The following is a 19,519-nucleotide window of genomic DNA, read 5'->3' as shown; positions in this document are numbered from 1 at the left end:
TGGGAACCTTACCTTCCAACTGCCTATGAAATGTTGAGTCACTGCCTGAAATACTTCCTTCATTCTCCAGGTTCGCCTCAAAAAAGCTTCCTCCTAGAGGAGAGAGAGAGAGCATGATACCAATGGTCTTCAGTGAGCGTCCATGTGGCCAAGCTGGCCAGCACTGTGCCCACCATTTGATTAGGTCAGCCTTGCAATAGGTTCAGGGAATCACTGGGTTCATGATAATGCTCATTTTCAACTGATCACATTTTTCTCCTCGCTCTGATTCCTGGTGTAGCATGGCCGCACCTCCACCCTCCTTCCGTACTTTCCTTGGAGGTGAAGTGGGGTCCAAGACGGAGGGACAGATTCAAGTCAGAGAAGCAGGCCTTTAGTGTGCATGCTGCATAGAATGCGGTCTGCCCGGATAGTGTTCTCTGTGTGCATGTTTTTGTACAAGGCTTTAAAAGGCCTGAAGTCTGCTTATTCCAGCTCTGTGATCCTGAGGAAGTGACTCTGTCTTTCTGGGTCTCCTCAATTATAAAATAAGGCTTTAGGATAAACTGCCCCCTCGGTTCCTGCCCACCCATCTCAGTGCAAGTGCTTTGCTTCTGCATGGCTACACCTGCCATTCACTCACTCGTCCGGCAGATATTCCCTGAGTACCTACTGGGTTCCTGGCTCCAGCTGGGTCTTTGCATACCCTGGTGAGCAAAGTCAGAAATCCTCGCTGCCCCCCACAACTGGATAGTCTGGTGGGAGAGAATTCATTCATCAGAGATTTGTATAAATCAATATAAAATTGGTAAATGTGTAAATGTTAAGTGCTGATTGGGTGCTGCAGAGCATAGGGACGGGAGCAGGGGTGTGCGCCATCTGGGACAGGTGCAGGGGTGAAGAATAAATCTCTTGTTTTAGGACCATGACTTGATAGGATTGACTGCCATCTCAAAAACTGTCTCCTGTCTGCTTGTGTTCATGTTTATCAAAAGGAAATCTTTGATGATGGAGATAAAAATCCTATTAAAAGCAACTGATTCTAATGTTTCTATGCAGTGTTGTGGTGCCCACAGAATGCTTTTAACATTGAACTAGTACACACTGAGGACCCCAGATGGGCCAGACATTGAGCCATGCTTTGGAAACTGTGGATAAAGTGAAGGTTCCTATGGCCATGATTCTCATCTGGCCCTGGTCAGCTAGCTCACTCACTACACATGTGTGGGCAATAGGGATGAGGCAAGGGTGCTGCACAGTGCTTGTGCGACACGGTGGCATGGCTGCACGGCTGCAAGAGAGCAGAGACTGGAGACAGGAGGGCAGCGCTGAGGACAGAAACTGAGATGGCTGTGGGGGCAGAGAGGCCCAGAGGCAGAGACCAGCTTGCTGCATGCAGACTCGCTCTGTGTGGACAGGATTCTAGTGACTGACCTGCCACCATGGGAATAAAGTTGGGTATAAACCCTTTCACCCCAAGAACATTTCATTGTCATTCTTTGATCTCATTGAATCCGTAGTGAACTTGCCTGGCACTGAAACCCATTGGCAAGACAGGAACACAGATAACACGGCTATTGCCTCCACCTGGTCCAGCAGGGGAGTGACTCTGCAAACATCAGCTGGGCGCTGTGTGAGAAGTGCTTTAAATTCAGATGGAAGACCGTGAGTCGTGAGACCCAGAACCTAAGCCTGCTTTGGTCGTAGCAAATGATTCGCTGGAAACAAGACTTGAAAATGTTGAAGCCTTGCACGAGCCCACTGGGATTCACATCCACCTGCCTTTCTGCGGTGGGAGAACAGGACGGGAGCTGGGCTCTATTCTGTGGGTTCCCACCTGTTTGCTTTCCCCTCACTTTGCATTAAACAGAAGCCACCAGTGGGCTCTGTTTTTGGTGACATGTGAAGGGGGTCAAAGGAGGGGGTGCAAATGAGGGAGCAATTCCCTTCTGGAACGTCCCTGGGATGTCTCGTTGAGTTTAAAAATCACTGTTAACAGGATTACTTCTAAGCTTTACTTCTTTTTCACCTCCATTTCTAGAGAAAAATTTTAGAAGAATCAGCAAAGAGAAGATAATATATGGAGACCTTGGGCTTGACTTCTCCCAGCTGTAGGCTTCCCGAGTAGGTTGCAAGACAGACATTTTAAAACTACCACAAAGGCTCTAATGCCTCTGTGTTTAAGGCCTTCATCCCAGTTTCCTCCTGCCTCAGTGCCTGGCATAATTTTAGATGAGACACAACTGAAATCTTTATTGAGAATACAGCAATGTAAAATAATGAGTGAGAAAGCTCCAAATGAGATGGGTGGCATTTTTTCCCCTTCCCTCTTTCTTGTGGATAAAAAGCATTTAGCTGTGTCAGCAAAGTGATGAAAAAAAAATCTGCCTCTAGACAGAAAAAACAGCTTTGAAGGACACTGGCGTTCATATTCCAATGAGCATTTCTTGCTCTTGGCTGGTAACAGCTAAAAATGCAATTCCTCATTCCAGCTACATGCTCGTCTTACTCCAGCAAGAAGCACTGGTAAAATCCCCCCTCCAGGTTCTTGGGAGGGAGCTGATTCTCCTACAACTTCCCCACTACATCACACTCTGGCCTGGGTATGAATGACGTCGGGGTCGGAAGGAAGGGGAGTGGAGGGCACGTCCTCTGAGAGCAGACAGTCTACACAACCAGAGATGACTTTCCATTATTTTAATCACTGGGGGAAGATGATTAAGAATCTTTCATTTCTAGTGGTCTAGAGTTAAAATGTCCACAATCTGCAGCAGTCCTTTGGTCCCCCCAGCTCTTGAAGTCCAAACCAGGCGTGATGCGGAACCAGAGCACTTAACAGAATCCTTGATATCTGTCTTATTTCTGCTCCTCAGTAGAGCCATATATTTAAGCAACTTTGTCCCAAATGAAGTGTGCCCCGTATGCAGGGCCTCCAAGCCCAGCCTTCCCCTACCCCACTGCCCACCGGAGCCTCCCAGGGCTGCGGGCAGCAGCGTACCTAGGAGGTCGAGGCACGTGCCGCTCTCCAGCCGGTGCTTCCGGTACAGGTTCTTCAGGACCTTGGCGCTGCCAAAGTGCCTGAAGCGGCTCTTCACGCTATTGTAGAACCATTCTAGAGATTGGGTCTTCAGAAGCCTTTGGGAAACATAAAATCAGAATTAAAAGATTGCATTACTGAGGCGGGAGCCAAGATGGCGGCGTGAGTAGAGCAGTGGAAATCTCCTCCCAAAAACACATAGAGCTATGAAAATATAACAAAGAAAAATCTTCCTAAAATAGAGACCACAGGACACAGGACAACATCCAGACCACATCCACACCTGCAAGAACCCAGCGCCTTGTGAAGGGGGTAAGATACAAGCCCCAGCCCGGCGGGACCCGAGCGCCCCTCCCCCCGGCTCCCGGCGGGTGGAGAGAAACCGGAGCAGTTTTTTTTTTTGGCGAGCGCTTTTTGGAAGCCTTAGAGGGACGGGCCCCCGTTGCTGGGGAGGCAGGGTGGTGGGACCGGTGAGGAGGTGCCTGGGAACAGCGCCGGAGGACAAAGAATATCCCGCATTTCTCCCTGCGAGACCTGGGGGCGGGTGCCTGAGACCGGTGCCTGAGGACGGAGGAGGTCGCGCGTTTTTCCCCTTTTTTTTTTTTTTCTCTTTATGGCAAGCGCTTTTTGGAAGCCTTGAAGGGACGGGGACCCCAGTGCTAGGGAGGCACGGTGGCGGGACTGGTGAGCGGGTGGCTGGGACCGGCGCCTGAGGACAAAGAATATCCCCCGTTTTTCCCTGCGGGACCGGTGGGCGGGTGCCTGAGACCGGCACTTGAGGACAGAGGAAATCGCGCGTTTTTCCCCTTTTTTTTTTCTCTTTTCTGCGAGTGCTTTTTGGAAGCCTAAAAGGGACAGGGACCCCGGTGCTAGGGAGGCAGGGCGGCGGGACTGGTGAGCGGGTGCCTGGGACCGGCACCTGAGGACAAAGAATATCCCGCATTTTTCCCTGTGGGACCGGTGGGTGGGTGCCTGAGACCGGCACTTGAGGACGGAAGAAATCGCGCGTTTTTCCCCTTTTTTTTCTCTCTTTTTGCCAAGTGCTTTTTGGAAGCCTTGAAGGGACAGGGACCCCGGTGCTAGGGAGGCAGGGCGGCAGGACTGGTGAGCGGGTGCGTGGGACCAGTGCCTGAGGACAAAGAATATTGAGCGTTCCTTCCCTGCGGGACCGGTGGGTGGGTGCTTTTTGGAAGCCTTGAAAGGACAGGGACCCTGGTGCTAGGGAGACAGGGCAGCAGGACCAGTGCGCGGGTGCCTGGGACCGGCACCTGAGGAAAAAAAAAAAAAAATCGCGTGTTTTTTCTTTTTTTTTTCCTTTCTGTTCCCTCTCTCATTGTTGCTGTTGTTGTTTTGGTTTGGAGAGTGCTTTTTGGAAATCTTAAAGGGGCAGGACAGGTCACTTAGACCAGAAGCAGGGAATCTGGGGATCTCTGGGCACTCTAACCCCCTGGGCAGCAGGGAGCACAGAGGCCCCTTACGGAGATAAATAGTCTCCTGGCTGCTCCCCCTCTAACGGGGCTCCACCATTTTGGAGGAACAGCCCCAGCCAGGCCAAGCCCACAGCAACAGTGGAGATAAACCCCAAAGCAACTGGGCAGGAAGCAGAAGCCCTGTCTGCGCACAGCTGCCCAGCACAAGCCACTAGAGGTCGCTATTCTCCCAGGAAAAGGCTACAAACCAACAAGAAGGGAAGCTCTTCCAGCGGTCACTTGTACCAGCTCTGCAGACTATCTCTATCACCATGAAAAGGCAAAACTACAGGCAGACAAAGATCACAGAGACAACACCTGAGAAGGAGACAGACCTAACTAGTCCTCCTGAAAAAGAATTCAAAATAAAAATCATGAACATGCTGACAGAGATGCAGAAAAAAATGCAAGAGCAATGGGATGAGATGCAGAGAAAAATGCAAGAGCAGTGGGATGAGATGCAGAGAAAAATGCAAGAGCAGTGGGATGAAGTCCGGAAGGAGATCACAGATGTCAGGAAAGAGATCACAGAAGTGAAACAATCCCTGGAAGGATTTATAAGCAGAATGGATAAGATGCAAGAGGCCATTGAAGGAATAGAAGCCAGAGAACAGGAACGTATAGAAGCTGACATAGAGAGAGATAAAAGGATCTCCAGGAATGAAACAACACTAAGAGAAATATGTGACCAATACAAAAGGAAAAACATTCGTATTATAGGGATACCAGAAGAGGAAGAAAGAGGAAAAGGGATAGAAAGGGTCTTTGAAGAAATAATTGCTGAAAACTTCCCCAAACTGGGGGAGGAAATAATCGAACAGACCATGGAATTATACAGAACCCCCAACAGAAAGGATCCAAGGAGGACAACACCAAGACACATAATAATTAAAATGGCAAGGATCAAGGACAAGGAAAGAGTTTTAAAGGCAGCTAGAGAGAAAAAGGTCACCTATAAAGGAAAACCAATCAGGCTAACATCAGACTTCTCAACAGAAACCCTACAGGCCAGAAGAGAATGGCATGATATACTTAATGCAATGAAACAGAAGGGCCTTGAACCAAGGATACTGTATCCAGCACGACTATCATTTAAATATGATGGTGGGATCAAACAATTCCCAGACAAGCAAAAGCTGAGGGAATTTGCTTCCCACAAACCACCTCTACAGGGCATCCTACAGGGACTGCTCTAGATGGGAGCACCCCTAAAAAGAGCACAGAACAAAACACACAACATATGAAGAAGGGAGGAGGAGGAAAAAGAAGGGAGAGAAGAAAAGACTCTCCAGACAGTGTATATAACAGCTCAATAAGCGAGCTAAGTTAGGCAGTAAGATACTAAAGAAGCTAACCTTGAACCTTTGGTAACCACGAATCTAAAGCCTGCAATGGCAATAAGTACATATCTTTCAATAGTCACCCTAAATGTAAATGGACTTAATGCACCAATCAAAAGACATAGAGTAATAGAATGGATAAAAAAGCAAGACCCATCTATATGCTGCTTACAAGAAACTCACCTTAAACCCAAAGATAAGCATAGACTAAAAGTCAAGGGATGGAAAAACATATTTCAGGCAAACAACAGTGAGAAGAAAGCAGGGGTTGCAGTACTAATATCAGACAAAATAGACTTCAAAACAAAGAAAGTAACAAGAGATAAAGAAGGCCACTACATAATGATAAAGGGCTTAGTCCAACAAGAGGATATAACCATTCTAAATATATATGCACCCAATACAGGAGCACCAGCATATGTGAAGCAAATACTAACAGAACTAAAGAGGGAAATAGACTGCAATGCATTCATTGTAGGAGACTTCAACACACCACTCACCCCAAAGGATAGATCCACCGGGCAGAAAATAAGTAAAGACACACAGGCACTGAACAACACACTAGAACAGATGGACCTAATAGACATCTATAGAACTTTACATCCAAAAGCAACAGGATATACATTCTTCTCAAGTGCACATGGAACATTCTCTAGAATAGACCACATACTAGCTCACAAAAAGAGCCTCAGTAAATTCCACAATATTGAAATTCTACCAACCAATTTTTCAGACCACAAAGGTATGAAAGTAGAAATAAATTCTACAAAGAAAACAAAAAGGCTCACAAACACATGGAGGCTTAACAACATGCTACTAAATAATCAATGGATCAATGAACAAATCAAAATAGAGATCAAGGAATATATAGAAACAAATGACAACAACAACACTAAGCCCCAACTTCTGTGGGATGCAGCGAAAGCAGTCTTAAGAGGAAAGTATATAGCAATCCAGGCACACTTGAAGAAGGAAGAACAATCCCAAATGAATAGTCTAACATCACAATTATTAAAACTGGAAAAAGAAGAACAAATGAGGCCTAAAGTCAGCAGAAGGAGGGACATAATAAAGATCAGAGAAGAAATAAACAAAATTGAGAAGAATAAAACAATAGCAAAAATCAACGAAACCAAGAGCTGGTTCTTTGAGAAAATAAACAAAATAGATAAGCCTCTAGCCCAACTTATTAAGAGAAAAAGAGAGTCAACACAAATCAACATAATCAGAAATGAGAATGGAAAAATCACGACAGACTCCACAGAAATACAAAGAATTATTAAAGACTACTATGAAAACCTATATGCCAACAAGCTGGAAAACCTAGAAGAAATGGACAACTTCCTAGAAAAATACAACCTCCCAAGACTGACCAAGGAAGAAACACAAAAGTTAAACAAACCAATTACAAGCAAAGAAATTGAAACAGTAATCAAAAAACTACCCAAGAACAAAACCCCGGGGCCGGACGGATTTACCTCGGAATTTTATCAGACACACAGAGAAGACATAATACCCATTCTCCTTAAAGTGTTCCACAAAATAGAAGAAGAGGGAATACTCCCAAACTCATTCTATGAAGCCAACATCACCCTAATACCAAAACCAGGCAAAGACCCCACCAAAAAAGAAAATTACAGACCAATATCCCTGATGAACGTAGATGCAAAAATACTCAATAAAATATTAGCAAACAGAATTCAACAGTATATCAAAAGGATCATACACCATGACCAAGTGGGGTTCATCCCAGGGATGCAAGGATGGTACAACATTCGAAAATCCATCAACATCATCCACCACATCAACAAAAAGAAAGACAAAAACCACATGATCATCTCCATAGATGCTGAAAAAGCATTTGACAAAATTCAACATCTATTCATGATAAAAACTCTCAGCAAAATGGGAATAGAGGGCAAGTACCTCAACATAATAAAGGCCATATATGATAAACCCACAGCCAGCATTATACTGAACAGCGAGAAGCTGAAAGCATTTCCACTGAGATCGGGAACCAGACAGGGATGCCCACTCTCCCCACTGTTATTTAACATAGTACTGGAGGTCCTAGCCACGGCAATCAGACAAAACAAAGAAATACAAGGAATCCAGATTGGTAAAGAAGAAGTTAAACTGTCACTATTTGCAGATGATATGATACTGTACATAAAAAACCCTAAAGACTCCACTCCAAAACTACTAGAACTGATATCGGAATACAGCAAAGTTGCAGGATACAAAATCAACACACAGAAATCTGTAGCTTTCCTATACACTAACAACGAATCAATAGAAAGAGAAATCAGGAAAACAATTCCATTCACCATTGCATCAAAAAGAATAAAATACCTAGGAATAAACCTAACCAAGGAAGTGAAAGACTTATACTCTGAAAACTACAAGTCACTCTTAAGAGAAATTAAAGGGGACACTAATAAATGGAAACTCATCCCATGCTCATGGCTAGGAAGAATTAATATCGTCAAAATGGCCATCCTGCCAAAAGCAATATACAAATTTGATGCAATCCCTCTCAAATTACCAGCAACATTCTTCAATGAATTGGAACAAATAATTCAAAAATTCATATGGAAACACCAAAGACCCCGAATAGCCAAAGCAATCCTGAAAAAGAAGAATAAAGTAGGGGGGATCTCACTCCCCAACTTCAAGCTCTACTACAAAGCCATAGTAATCAAGACAATTTGGTACTGGCACAAGAACAGAGCCACAGACCAGTGGAACAGATTAGAGACCCCAGAAATTAACCCAAACATATATGGTCAATTAATATTTGATAAAGGAGCCATGGACATACAATGGCAAAATGACAGTCTCTTCAACAGATGGTGCTGGCAAAACTGGACAGCTACATGTAGGAGAATGAAACTGGACCATTGTCTAACCCCATATACAAAGGTAAACTCAAAATGGATCAAAGACCTGAATGTAAGTCACGAAACCATTAAACTCTTGGAAAAAAACATAGGCAAAAACCTCTTAGACATAAACATGAGTGATCTCTTCTTGAACATATCTCCCCGGGCAAGGAAAACAACAGCAAAAATGAGCAAGTGGGACTACATTAAGCTGAAAAGCTTCTGTACAGCGAAAGACACCATCAATAGAACAAAAAGGAACCCTACAGTATGGGAGAATATATTTGAAAATGACAGATCTGATAAAGGCTTGACGTCCAGAATATATAAAGAGCTCACACGCCTCAACAAACAAAAAACAAATAACCCAATTAAAAAATGGGCAGAGGAACTGAACAGACAGTTCTCCAAAAAAGAAATACAGATGGCCAAGAGACACATGAAAAGATGCTCCACATCGCTAATTATCAGAGAAATGCAAATTAAAACTACAATGAGGTATCACCTCACACCAGTAAGGATAGCTGCCATCCAAAAGACAAACAACAACAAATGTTGGCGAGGCTGTGGAGAAAGGGGAACCCTCCTACACTGCTGGTGGGAATGTAAATTAGTTCAACCATTGTGGAAAGCAGTATGGAGGTGCATCAAAATGCTCAAAACAGACCTACCATTTGACCCAGGAATTCCACTCCTAGGAATTTACCCTAAGAACGCAGCAATCAAGTTTGAGAAAGACAGATGCACTCCTATGTTTATCGCAGCACTATTTACAATAGCCAAGAATTGGAAGCAACCTAAATGTCCATCTGTAGATGAATGGATAAAGAAGATGTGGTACATATACACAATGGAATACTACTCAGCCATAAGAAGTGGAAAAATCCAACCATTTGCAGCAACATGGATGGAGCTGGAGAGTATTATGCTCAGTGAAATAAGCCAAGCGGAGAAAGAGAAATACCAAATGATTTCACTCATCTGAGGAGTATAGGAACAAAGGAAAAACTGAAGGAACAAAACAGCAGCAGAATTACAGAACCCAAAAATGGACTAACAGGTACCAAAGGGAAAGGAACTGGGGAGGATGGGTGGGCAGGGAGGGATAAGTGGGGGGAAGAAGAAGGGGGGTATTAAGATTAGCATGCATGGGGGGGAGGGAGAAAGGGGAGGGTGGGCTGCACAACACAGAGAGGACAAGTAGTGACTCTACAACATTTTGCTAAGCTGATGGACAGTAACCGTAATGTGGTTGTTAGGGGGGACCTGATATAGGGGAGAGCATAGTAAACATAGTATTCTTCAGGTAAGTGTAGATTAAAAATTTAAAAAAAAAAAAAAAAGAAAGAAAGAAAGAAAAGGGGGATTACTCCTTAACAGGATAAAACTATTGGTAAATCAAAGATCAACGCATGCTTTAAATATCCTTAATGTTGATCACTTAAAGGGTGTCAGATGATCAGCTATGGAGGTACTCTTTTCTGATAATATTCCTTTCTCTTAATTAAAAAAAAAAAAAAAAAAAAAAAAAGCAGTTACTGTGTGCTGACCTCCAATGAGTTCTGCACAGTGGTATAGAGGGCATGTCAAAGTGTGGGCAAAGGGTCTGTTTGTTTCTACGCAGAAGATCAAGGCCTAGCTTGGATACCCAGAAAATGAACTAAGATACGATATGAGGAGGAGCTTCCGGCATCAGCACTCTCTGGAGGACTCGTGCCGGGGGATGATCATCAAAAAGCCTCCACAGGGATCCGGACGATGCTGCGGTTGTGGCTGCATCCAGCCCACCATCTCCTGGACTTGCCATGAGAAGGAGGAGGGAGATGTCTAGGCTGGCATGTGCATACAGTGAGACAACGAATTTGACTGGATCTGTACTGTTGGAACTCAACCAGGAGTTGGGAGGGGTGCAAGTTGTAGCACCCCAAAATCTCATGACTATAGACTATCTATGGTTAAAAGAACATATGGGATGTGAACAGATCCCAGAAATGGGCTGCTTTAATTTGTCTGATGGTTCAAGTACAGTTGGAAAATATCCATCATATCATAGATAAATTTTCACAAATGCCTAGGGTGCCTAAATGGTTTTCTTGGCTTCACTGGAGATGGCTGGTAATTATAGATTTGCTTTGTTTATGTCACCGTATTCCTATTATGTCAATATGTGTGTGCAAATTAGTTAGTAGTTTAAAACCTATACATACTTAAGGTACTATACAAGAAGATATGTCAAAGAAATAATCAATCCTCCCAAGTTTCCTTCATATGCTACATCTATAGCTTTTCTTCTTCCTTCCTAATTACAAACTTTAAATAGAATTCGTGCCTCATATCGAATTTACCGAGTATCATAATTCCTCCAGGTGGTAAAGATACCTCGAGACAAGTGCTGGGCATAGAAGCCACAGGGCATAAATCTGCAAAGAAGTAAAAAGCTAACCTTTGCAAACAATATGGCTTCTCTCTCACTTACCAACTTTACATTTCCCTGTATGGCCCCGGAAGATGACTGGTTAGCCAGAGACGGGTAAGATTCCTCAAGGGAGGAACAACCTAAGACAGGCACAGTCGCAGGGGGGCCATCAGGTGAGAATTTGGGGATCAACAGAGGTGAGGCTCAGAACCTCACCCCCCCTGCTTTGAGAGAAATCTTCTGCATCCGTGGATGTTTTGCTGCCCTTGTCTAGCCTGGATTAATACTTAGTCCATAGGCACACACCTGATCATCTGATCATCTACATTTGCCTTCTTACAGCACTAAACTATGTTTTCTACCTTTATCTTGCATCTACCTACCACTTCAGCATTTTATTAAAAATAAAAATAATAATAATAATAGGAGAAATGTGGGATCAACATATAAATCAAGTACAAAAATCAAATGAATATTCATATTTGACCTGATGGTTTATAGGTCATATTGCATGATCAAAACCGAAAGTTTCTGTGATGACTGCCCTTGTACTGTTCACCATGTAAGAATTTATTCACTCTGTAAGAATTCGTTCACCATGTAAGAACTTGTTCGTTATGCTTCAGAAGATTGGAGACTGACGAGAATTAGGCTTGAGATGGATTAATGATTGTACATTGAGCATTGACCCCCCTATACTGAATTTTATTGTTGTTAACAACCATTTGATCAATAAATATGAGAGATGCCCTCTCAAAAAAAAAAAAATAAAAAAAAAAAAATAAATAGTTCATGCAAAATTATAAGAAACACCTAAGATTATAATAAGTGTATGAATTGATAAATATATGAAGGAACTGGTTCACCTAAGAGGAATTAAATATGGAAAGATTAAAAAAAAAAAAAAAAAAAAAAAAAAAAAGATTGCATTACTGACAGGTGGTTGGAAAAGCTGCCACTGTACTGTGCCTCTCCTTCCATCAGGCTGTGGGGTTCAGCTCTCTACTGTGAGGCTCCGGGCTGGTCCTGTGACCCTCTGTGAGCACGGGGGCTGGTGCCCATGACTGCCTATCTTGACCGCGACCTTGCGGCGTCCTCTTTTGCTGCTCTCGGAAGCCCTGCATGCAGTCCCACGGGAGCAGCCCAAGTGGGCCTGGGCGATGACCAGGGACACTCGGCCAGCCATTCCTGTGCCTCAACCCGCACCAGGTAAGTGAGGCCATCAACACCAGCTGTCTGGCTATGCATGAGTGATTGAGTAAGACCAGAAGCCACCAAGGGCAAGTGCAAACACCTGCCATTTTAAGCCACTGGCTGATATGTCTGCTTAACAGCAGGCGTTCTTTGGACACCCCTCCTGCATTAACAGCAATTCTGATTCAGCCTGGGAACACGCGAAGTGCCAGTGAGGTGCTGGCACTAGGCAATACTCTCCCGCCTGTCCCTCGTTCAGCCTGCAGTGCTGTGGGAAAGCCGCTTCCCGGTAGACATGATCACCATCAGTCCCAAACACTGACACGAGCCTGCTCTTTTATGCTTGACAAGATATTCCAAATGCCTTCCATTTTAAGAGTTGCTGTTTTTGTTATTTTTCTTATGAATGTAATAATGTACACTCATTTGGAAAATTCAGAAAAATGAAAGACTATAAAGGCTTCTAAGTCAATAGAGGAACAAGAACACGTACTCTTCCCAGATGCCAGCGAAATGTGAGAAGATATCCACAGGAAACAAAAATCTGTAAAAATGGAGAATGGGGGTGAAAGCAGAATCAGAGATTCTAATGGATTTCTGGAAAATTGAAAGTGAAAGACAGCATAAAGCTAACAGGAAGAACCTTGTCCTTCAAAACAGGCAGAGGAGCTGGGACACGCAGACTGACCGGTTCAGTGGGGAGCTGGTGGGGGCGGGAACAGGACCAGAATCCAGCATTCAGAAAGCTAATTTAATGGTGTGTAGGCAGCCGTGGGGCCTCTGGTTCCCATCCCTGCTCCCAACCGAATGGACAACTGCTCCATGGATGCTTTGTCCTTAAGCCAAAAATAGAGAACAGTCCTCTAATAAAACTGGAAACCTATTTGAATAGGAGCAGGACTCTAAAATGAGGGTTGCCACCTACAGCCAAGCCCTCCTTGTTTGCCACTGGGGAGGCACATGCCTGCCCACCAGACCCTCTCTGTCTACCCTAAAGCTGAGCCTGCCAGTTGCCTGCCGGCTTTCAAACTTAGAGCTCTCGGTCAGCACCCTACCCCACTTTCCAAAGGAGAGACCTACTGAGAATACTAACCTGCTCACATTGCTCACCTTAATAGTCAGCTAAGTCCTTTGTTAAAAATCATGAATAGACAACAGGGACCATCAGACATTTGAAACAATCCAATAGCAAAAGAAAAAATCCAAAGGACCAAGATAAACTAAGAGCAAAATCTTAAAGAAAATGAAGGCAATCCAGGGTAACAAAAATAACTTTAAAATTCTAATGAATAATAATATCAGAAGACAATGGCTTCTTGGACATAGAACATTTGATGAGTGAAAAAAGTTTAATAGAAGATCTTAAAGTTAGCATCAATATAAATTTTTCCAGAATGTAGTAAAGAAGTAAAAAAGATGGGGCATATGAGAGAAAGGGGTATGCATGGGTCATTCCAGCGGGTTCAGCAAAAGGAACAAAAGAGAAAATGAAGGTGAGGACAAAAAATCCGAGACACAATAGAAGAATACACCCCAAGCTAAGAACATAGGTTAAAAGGGTCCCTACCAGTTGCCAAGAAGAACAAATGAAATACAAACAAAGCCCACAAGCCCACCTACATCTTCATGAAAATTCAGATCCTCAAAGACAAGGGAACGGTAGGGGCTTCCAGACAGAAAAAAAAGGGTATTCTGCAAATGAACAAAAATAATAATGACATTAAAATCTTAAACCAGTGTAGTAGAACAAAGTGAGCATGGGTTTCTTCAGCACAGAGAAGAAATGACATGACTTAGAATCCTGTGCTCAGCCAAACGTTCATCAGATGAAGCCAAAATAAGATGTTTTCAGATATGTAAGGTCACAGGAAGTTTATGTGCTTTCTGGGAGAAAAATCTTAAGTTGTACTCTAGGAGATCCAAAACCATCCAAGAAAGAGGAAATGGTGGGGCTCTAGAAAGAGGGAGTTAGTGCAGGAGCACAAGGGACAGAGGTTGCAGGTGACAGCTGCATGGCCAACCTGGAAGAGAGGTGCACAGAGGCCCCTTGGAAAGTGTACAGTCCAGGAGCTGACGGGATGAAGGGGAACAAAAGGAGGACCCACGTATTTCCTCTGTCGATAAGAATGAGGACAGATCGTTAGAAGCCCCAGGAAAAACAAAAGCAACACTAAAGAGCAGCTCCAGAAAGTTGTGGTCTAAACAGGAAGTAAATAAAAAGCTGTACGGTTTTGTCAACCAGTGGTGTCGGGAACAGATATCCCCCATTCTTGCTCTGCAACCAAGGCCCAGGGCCAAGGAGCACATTTTATTCTCTCTGTGGACTTCACTTCCTGACGTGGTCTGCAGCCAATAATATTTACATAATTAAAATGCTGTTTACTTTTTACATCCTTTTAATAGACAAAGCATGAAAGGCCCATGCCATGAAGATACTTGCATTTTTTGCTGAAAGCAAAATTAAATCATCAGATTGCCTGACAGAAGCCTGGATGTAAAGAGAGGGAGGGAGAGAGCATGGTTCAGAGATGCTAACTCCTCATCTTTTATTATACCATTTTATTTTATTTTTTTTAACTAGTCACATACGTTACTGTAAAAGCACTAAAATAAAAATAAAAGAGGATTGAAAAAAACACCCAAAGTTCTACCTTTGGAGACTGACATCTGCTGGTGTTTGTAATAGAGTGTCAGTGTCCCCCCAAGTTCACATGTTGAGACCTAACCCCCAACATGGTGGCATTTGGAGGCGAGGCCCTCAGAATGTTAGTGTCCTTACACAAAAGACCCCAGAGAGACCTCCACCCCTTCTGTCATGTGAGGACCAACAAGACGGCTGACCACGAACCAGGAAGCAGCCCCTCACCAGACACCCAGCCCACGGGCACCTCCATCTTGGACTCTAGCCTCTGGAATGTGAGAAATCCATACCTGTTAGTTACAAGACCCCAGGCTGCAGTATTTTGTTACAGTAGCTGGAATGGACCAACTATGTGTGTACGTGTGTGTGCAGAAGTAATCCTGTGTACATGAGCATCAGTGTGCATGGGTGTGTGCACAAGCATGTGTGAATACAAGTGTGTTGTGTGTGCATGTTTTGTGTGTGCACGAGCATGTGTGCACACATAACCATGAATGTTGTTTCTGTGTGCATTTGTCTACAAGCATGTGTATGAAGGTGTGTTGTGTATGTGCATGTTTTTTGTGTATCAGTGTGTGTGCAATCGTGTGTGCATGCGTGTGCGCACATGTTAAATTGCTATTGACTTACCTGCTTCAATAGAACATGACCTCATGGAAGACAGGTTTGTTCCCATTCCTGTATCCCAGGACCTAGACCACTGTGGTGCGCACAGCAGACAATCAAAGCCAGTGAGTGATGGACGTACACTCTTTTAGACCTATTTTTTCACTTAATATTTCTGATTGACTTTGTGTGGAGAGGTTGTCCCCATGGCCTTTTAGGAATCCCCAAGTTCTTCAGGTATGGTTCAGAGTGCCTTTTGTAATCAATCTCCTACCTTTGGACATTGAATATTTTCCATTTTGTTTGCTATTATAAACAATTCTGCAGTGCATATATTGGCAGCTAAATAATCACATCCATGACTGTGCATTCCAGATGCAGACCTGCCAGGTGTGAAGATATCAATCTTTCAGAAAGCTGGTACACACTCCATTCCACACCCGTGGTGTGGGTGTAAGTCCTTAAAGTAGCCTCACATTGACAAGAGACCCCCTAAGGAGTGGCCAGTGACTCCACAGCAAAGCCCACTCTGGTCCCCAAGTGCAGTGCAGGAGGGAGACTCAAGGGCAGGAGGACAGCCTCAGGTGTCCAGTCTGGCTCGATTGAAAGATGGCATTCAGAGGCTTGCCTTCTTCACTGAGGGAAAAAAGCAGTTTTGAAAATAGAATGTACACCTGTATCATTCCTTTTTGTTTTGTTTTGTTTTTTATTTTTTATTTTGGTATCATTAATCTACAATTACAGAAAGAACATTATGTTTACTAGGCTCCCCCCCTCACCAAGTCCCCCCCACATACCCCTTCACAGTCACTGTCCATCTGTGTAGTAAGATGCTGTAAAATCACTACTTGTCTTCTCTGTGTTGCACAGCCCTCCCCGTGCCCCCCACGCACTATACATGCTAATCGTAATGCCCTCTTTCTTTTTCCCCACCCTTGTCCCTCCCTTCCCACCCATCCTTCCCAGTCCCTTTCCCTTTGGTAACTGTTAGTCCATTCTTGGGTTCTGTGATTCTGCTGCTGTTTTGTTCCTTCATTTTTTTCTTTGTCTTATACTCCACATATGAGTGAAATCATTAGGTGATTGTCTTTCTCTACTTGGCTTATTTCACTGAGCATAGTACCCTCTAGCTCCATCCATGTTGTTGCAAATGGTAGGATTTGTTTTCTTCTTATGGGTGAGTAATATTCCATTGTGTATATGTACCACATCTTCTTTATCCATTCATCTACTGATGGACACTTAGGTTGCTTCCAATTCTTGGCTATTGTAAATAGCGCTGCAATAAACATAGGGGTGTATCTGTCTTTTTCAAACTGGGCTGCTGCATTCTTAGGGTAAATTACTAGAAGTGGAATTCCTGGGTCAAATGGTATGTCTATTTCGAGCATTTTGAGGAACTTCCATACTGCTTTCCACAACGGTTGAACTAATTTACATTCCCACCAGCAGTGTAGGAGGGTTCCCCTTTCTCCGCAACCTCGCCAACATTTATTGTTGTTTGTCTTTTGGATGGTGGTCATCCTTACTGGTGTGAGGTGATATCTATTTGTGGTTTTAATTTGCATTTCTCTGATAACTAGCAATGTGGAGCATCTTTTCATGTGTCTGTTGGCCATCTGAATTTCTTCTTTGGAGAACTGTCTGTTCAGCTCCTCTGCCCATTTTTTAATTGGATTATTTGCTTTTTGTTTGTTGAGGTGTGTGAGCTCTTTATATATTTTGGATGTCAAGCCTTTATTGGATCTGTCATTTATGAATATATTCTCCCATACTGTAGGGTACCTTTTTGTTCTATTGATGGTGTCCTTAGCTGTACAGAAGCTTGTCAGTTTGATGTAGTCCCACTTCTTCACTTTTGCTTTTGTTTTTCTTGCCCGGAGAGATATATCATCCCTTTTATGTATGTCACCAGCATCACTGCTACCAATGAAAATGGACACAACTAACCGAGAGCTCCTCTCTTGGGCACTGGGCCCAAGCTGTTCTTGCCTCACTTTGATTCTCATCAAGTCGCATGCAGTGAGCATGGGTGCTGGGGTGGAGGGACTGGCCCAGGCCCTGGCATTCACTACATGGGTGGTCTTAATCCCTGTAAACCTTGGGTTCTTTGTCTGTAAGGTGCGCTGATGAGAGCAACAGCCTTCTCAGGCTGAAGGTCAGATGATATAACATAAGCAGTAAGGTGTCTGGCACAAACTAAGGCCTCAATGATTTCTCATGAAACTCTACAAGGATGAGTCTCATTTTTACTGGTGATTGATCAAGATGTGGCACGACTGAGTAAGAAGAATGTGCCTTAGTAGAGATTCAAACAAGGGAGCTCAACCATGCCCATGTGTGTCCTCAGGCACCTGATGTGAAGGGTGGCTGGCTCTCTTCAGCCTATTTCCCATAGCATTTTAATTTATTACAATAAGCATTTGCCTTTTTAAAAAAAATCCCATAAAGCTATTTGCAGAATTTAGAATACTAAAGCAGAAAAGAAAAAAAATACAGAGAACTTTGTCCTTGGGAACCACAACCTCTGGGTTTCTGATTTATTTGAAAGCTTTAACAGCAGAAAAGAAAAGTGCTTCTATAAGAGAATGTTCTCAGGACTGCCTCTCCTGCCCCCGGCCCAGCCCCCTGGGCAGCTGGCCCCCAGGGGGACCTGCTGGCGGCTCATCTCTGCAGTTGGGAGGGCCTACAGCGGCTTTGGCTGGGGAGGGCTGTAACTGTGCCCTTCATTCTTTTGACAGAAGACGTTCCTTTTCCTTTTGGGACCCTCTCCCCTCCTCCTCAACTGAGCCTTTATTCTGGAAAGACTGATAACCACCTTGCACCTGGGGTTGGCCACATGACATGACACAGACCTTGCCAGTCAGTGTCTGCTGGCAGCCTTTACTGTTGCCCTTGGAAAGGGACTCCCTTTCTGCTTGGCAGCTGTATGACAGCTGCTGGGCCACCTCACGAGGTGGTATGGTTCTCTGAACAAAAGCTGATCTGACGGTGGGAGGGGTTGGGTCCTGTGGATAGACTTTGAACACCTGCATCTACTCCAGCCTGAGCTCAACACCTCACTTTTTCATTACACGAGCCAATAAACCTCCCCTTTTAAGCCTTTTTGAGTTGCATTTCTATTACTTGCAACCAAGAGTTCTAATACTCCAAGTGCACCATAGGATGAGGTCTCCATTCCTTGGTTATGTCAAAACTCAATGTCATTCAGAAGCACTAATGACCTCTAAAACAGAAAGGGTCAGCTTGTAAGTCTGGGGCTGGAATTGGGGCACAGCCGGGGACCAGGAGATGGAGGATGGACTGAGTCCTTTGGAGCCTGCTTTGGAGAGCAGCAAGCTCTTCCTTTAAGGTCATGTGTGACTTAGACTTGATGTGGACAGCTTTCCTGGAAGCCCCAGGAAGCTCAGTCATGATTACCCTCATTTGATTACTGCTTTTATTTCACTTACTTTAAAATCCAAGGCTCCCAGGAAACTCACAGGGTGCACATGGTTTGTGGGGCCGGGCTGAGAGGACACAGCACCCAGTGATCTCTGACCCACACATTGGCCCACCCACTTTTTGCTGATTCCCACCATGAACTAATGGTCTATTAGGCAACACAAGCATGTCCATGGCAGTGTTCTGGCTTCAACCAAAGCAATCTGCAGCAAGACCCTGAGGGTGGAGGGCTGGACTGGGTTGGGGACAGTGTAACGCCCAGGCTGGACCACTAGCACATGCGGTGTGATCTCGGTGGGCTCTGCTGCTGGAGCGTGCCCATGTCTTTGCATTGCCCTCGTGCTCCCATGGGATGACACAAAGATTCTGCACCATCCCTGGAGAGAGCCAGCAGAGGGACAGTCCTCGGCGGCCAGTGTTCAAGCCAGAGAGGAGGGGCTGGCAGCAACGTCATGACCCCAAGGCCAGGCTTCTGGAAGAGGCCTGCCTGTGTCAGATTCACTGAGGCATC

General features: G+C 44.3%; 1 protein-coding gene across 9 annotated transcripts in view; it reads right to left on the bottom strand.

Moving 5' to 3' along the window:
• Positions 1 to 19,519, bottom strand: part of MYRIP (myosin VIIA and Rab interacting protein) — a 229,277-nt gene that overhangs the window by 67,986 nt on the left and 141,772 nt on the right. For all 9 annotated transcript variants that reach the window (XR_012125972.1, XM_073224000.1, XM_073224002.1 and 6 more), the window contains 2 exons: positions 2,978 to 3,114; positions 13 to 93 (listed from right to left, as the gene is read on the bottom strand). Coding sequence is in view for 8 of the 9 variants with exons in the window: in XM_073224000.1 (XP_073080101.1) it covers positions 13 to 93; positions 2,978 to 3,114 (218 nt within the window). In the remaining variant the exon portion in view is untranslated. The remainder of the gene's footprint in view (positions 1 to 12; positions 94 to 2,977; positions 3,115 to 19,519) is intronic.

This window comes from Manis javanica, chromosome 15 (assembly GCF_040802235.1).
Source record: "Manis javanica isolate MJ-LG chromosome 15, MJ_LKY, whole genome shotgun sequence".
Lineage (NCBI taxonomy): Eukaryota > Metazoa > Chordata > Mammalia > Pholidota > Manidae > Manis > Manis javanica.
The sequence above is the reverse complement of the archived record's forward strand: the minus strand, read 5'-3'. Positions and strand labels throughout refer to the sequence as shown.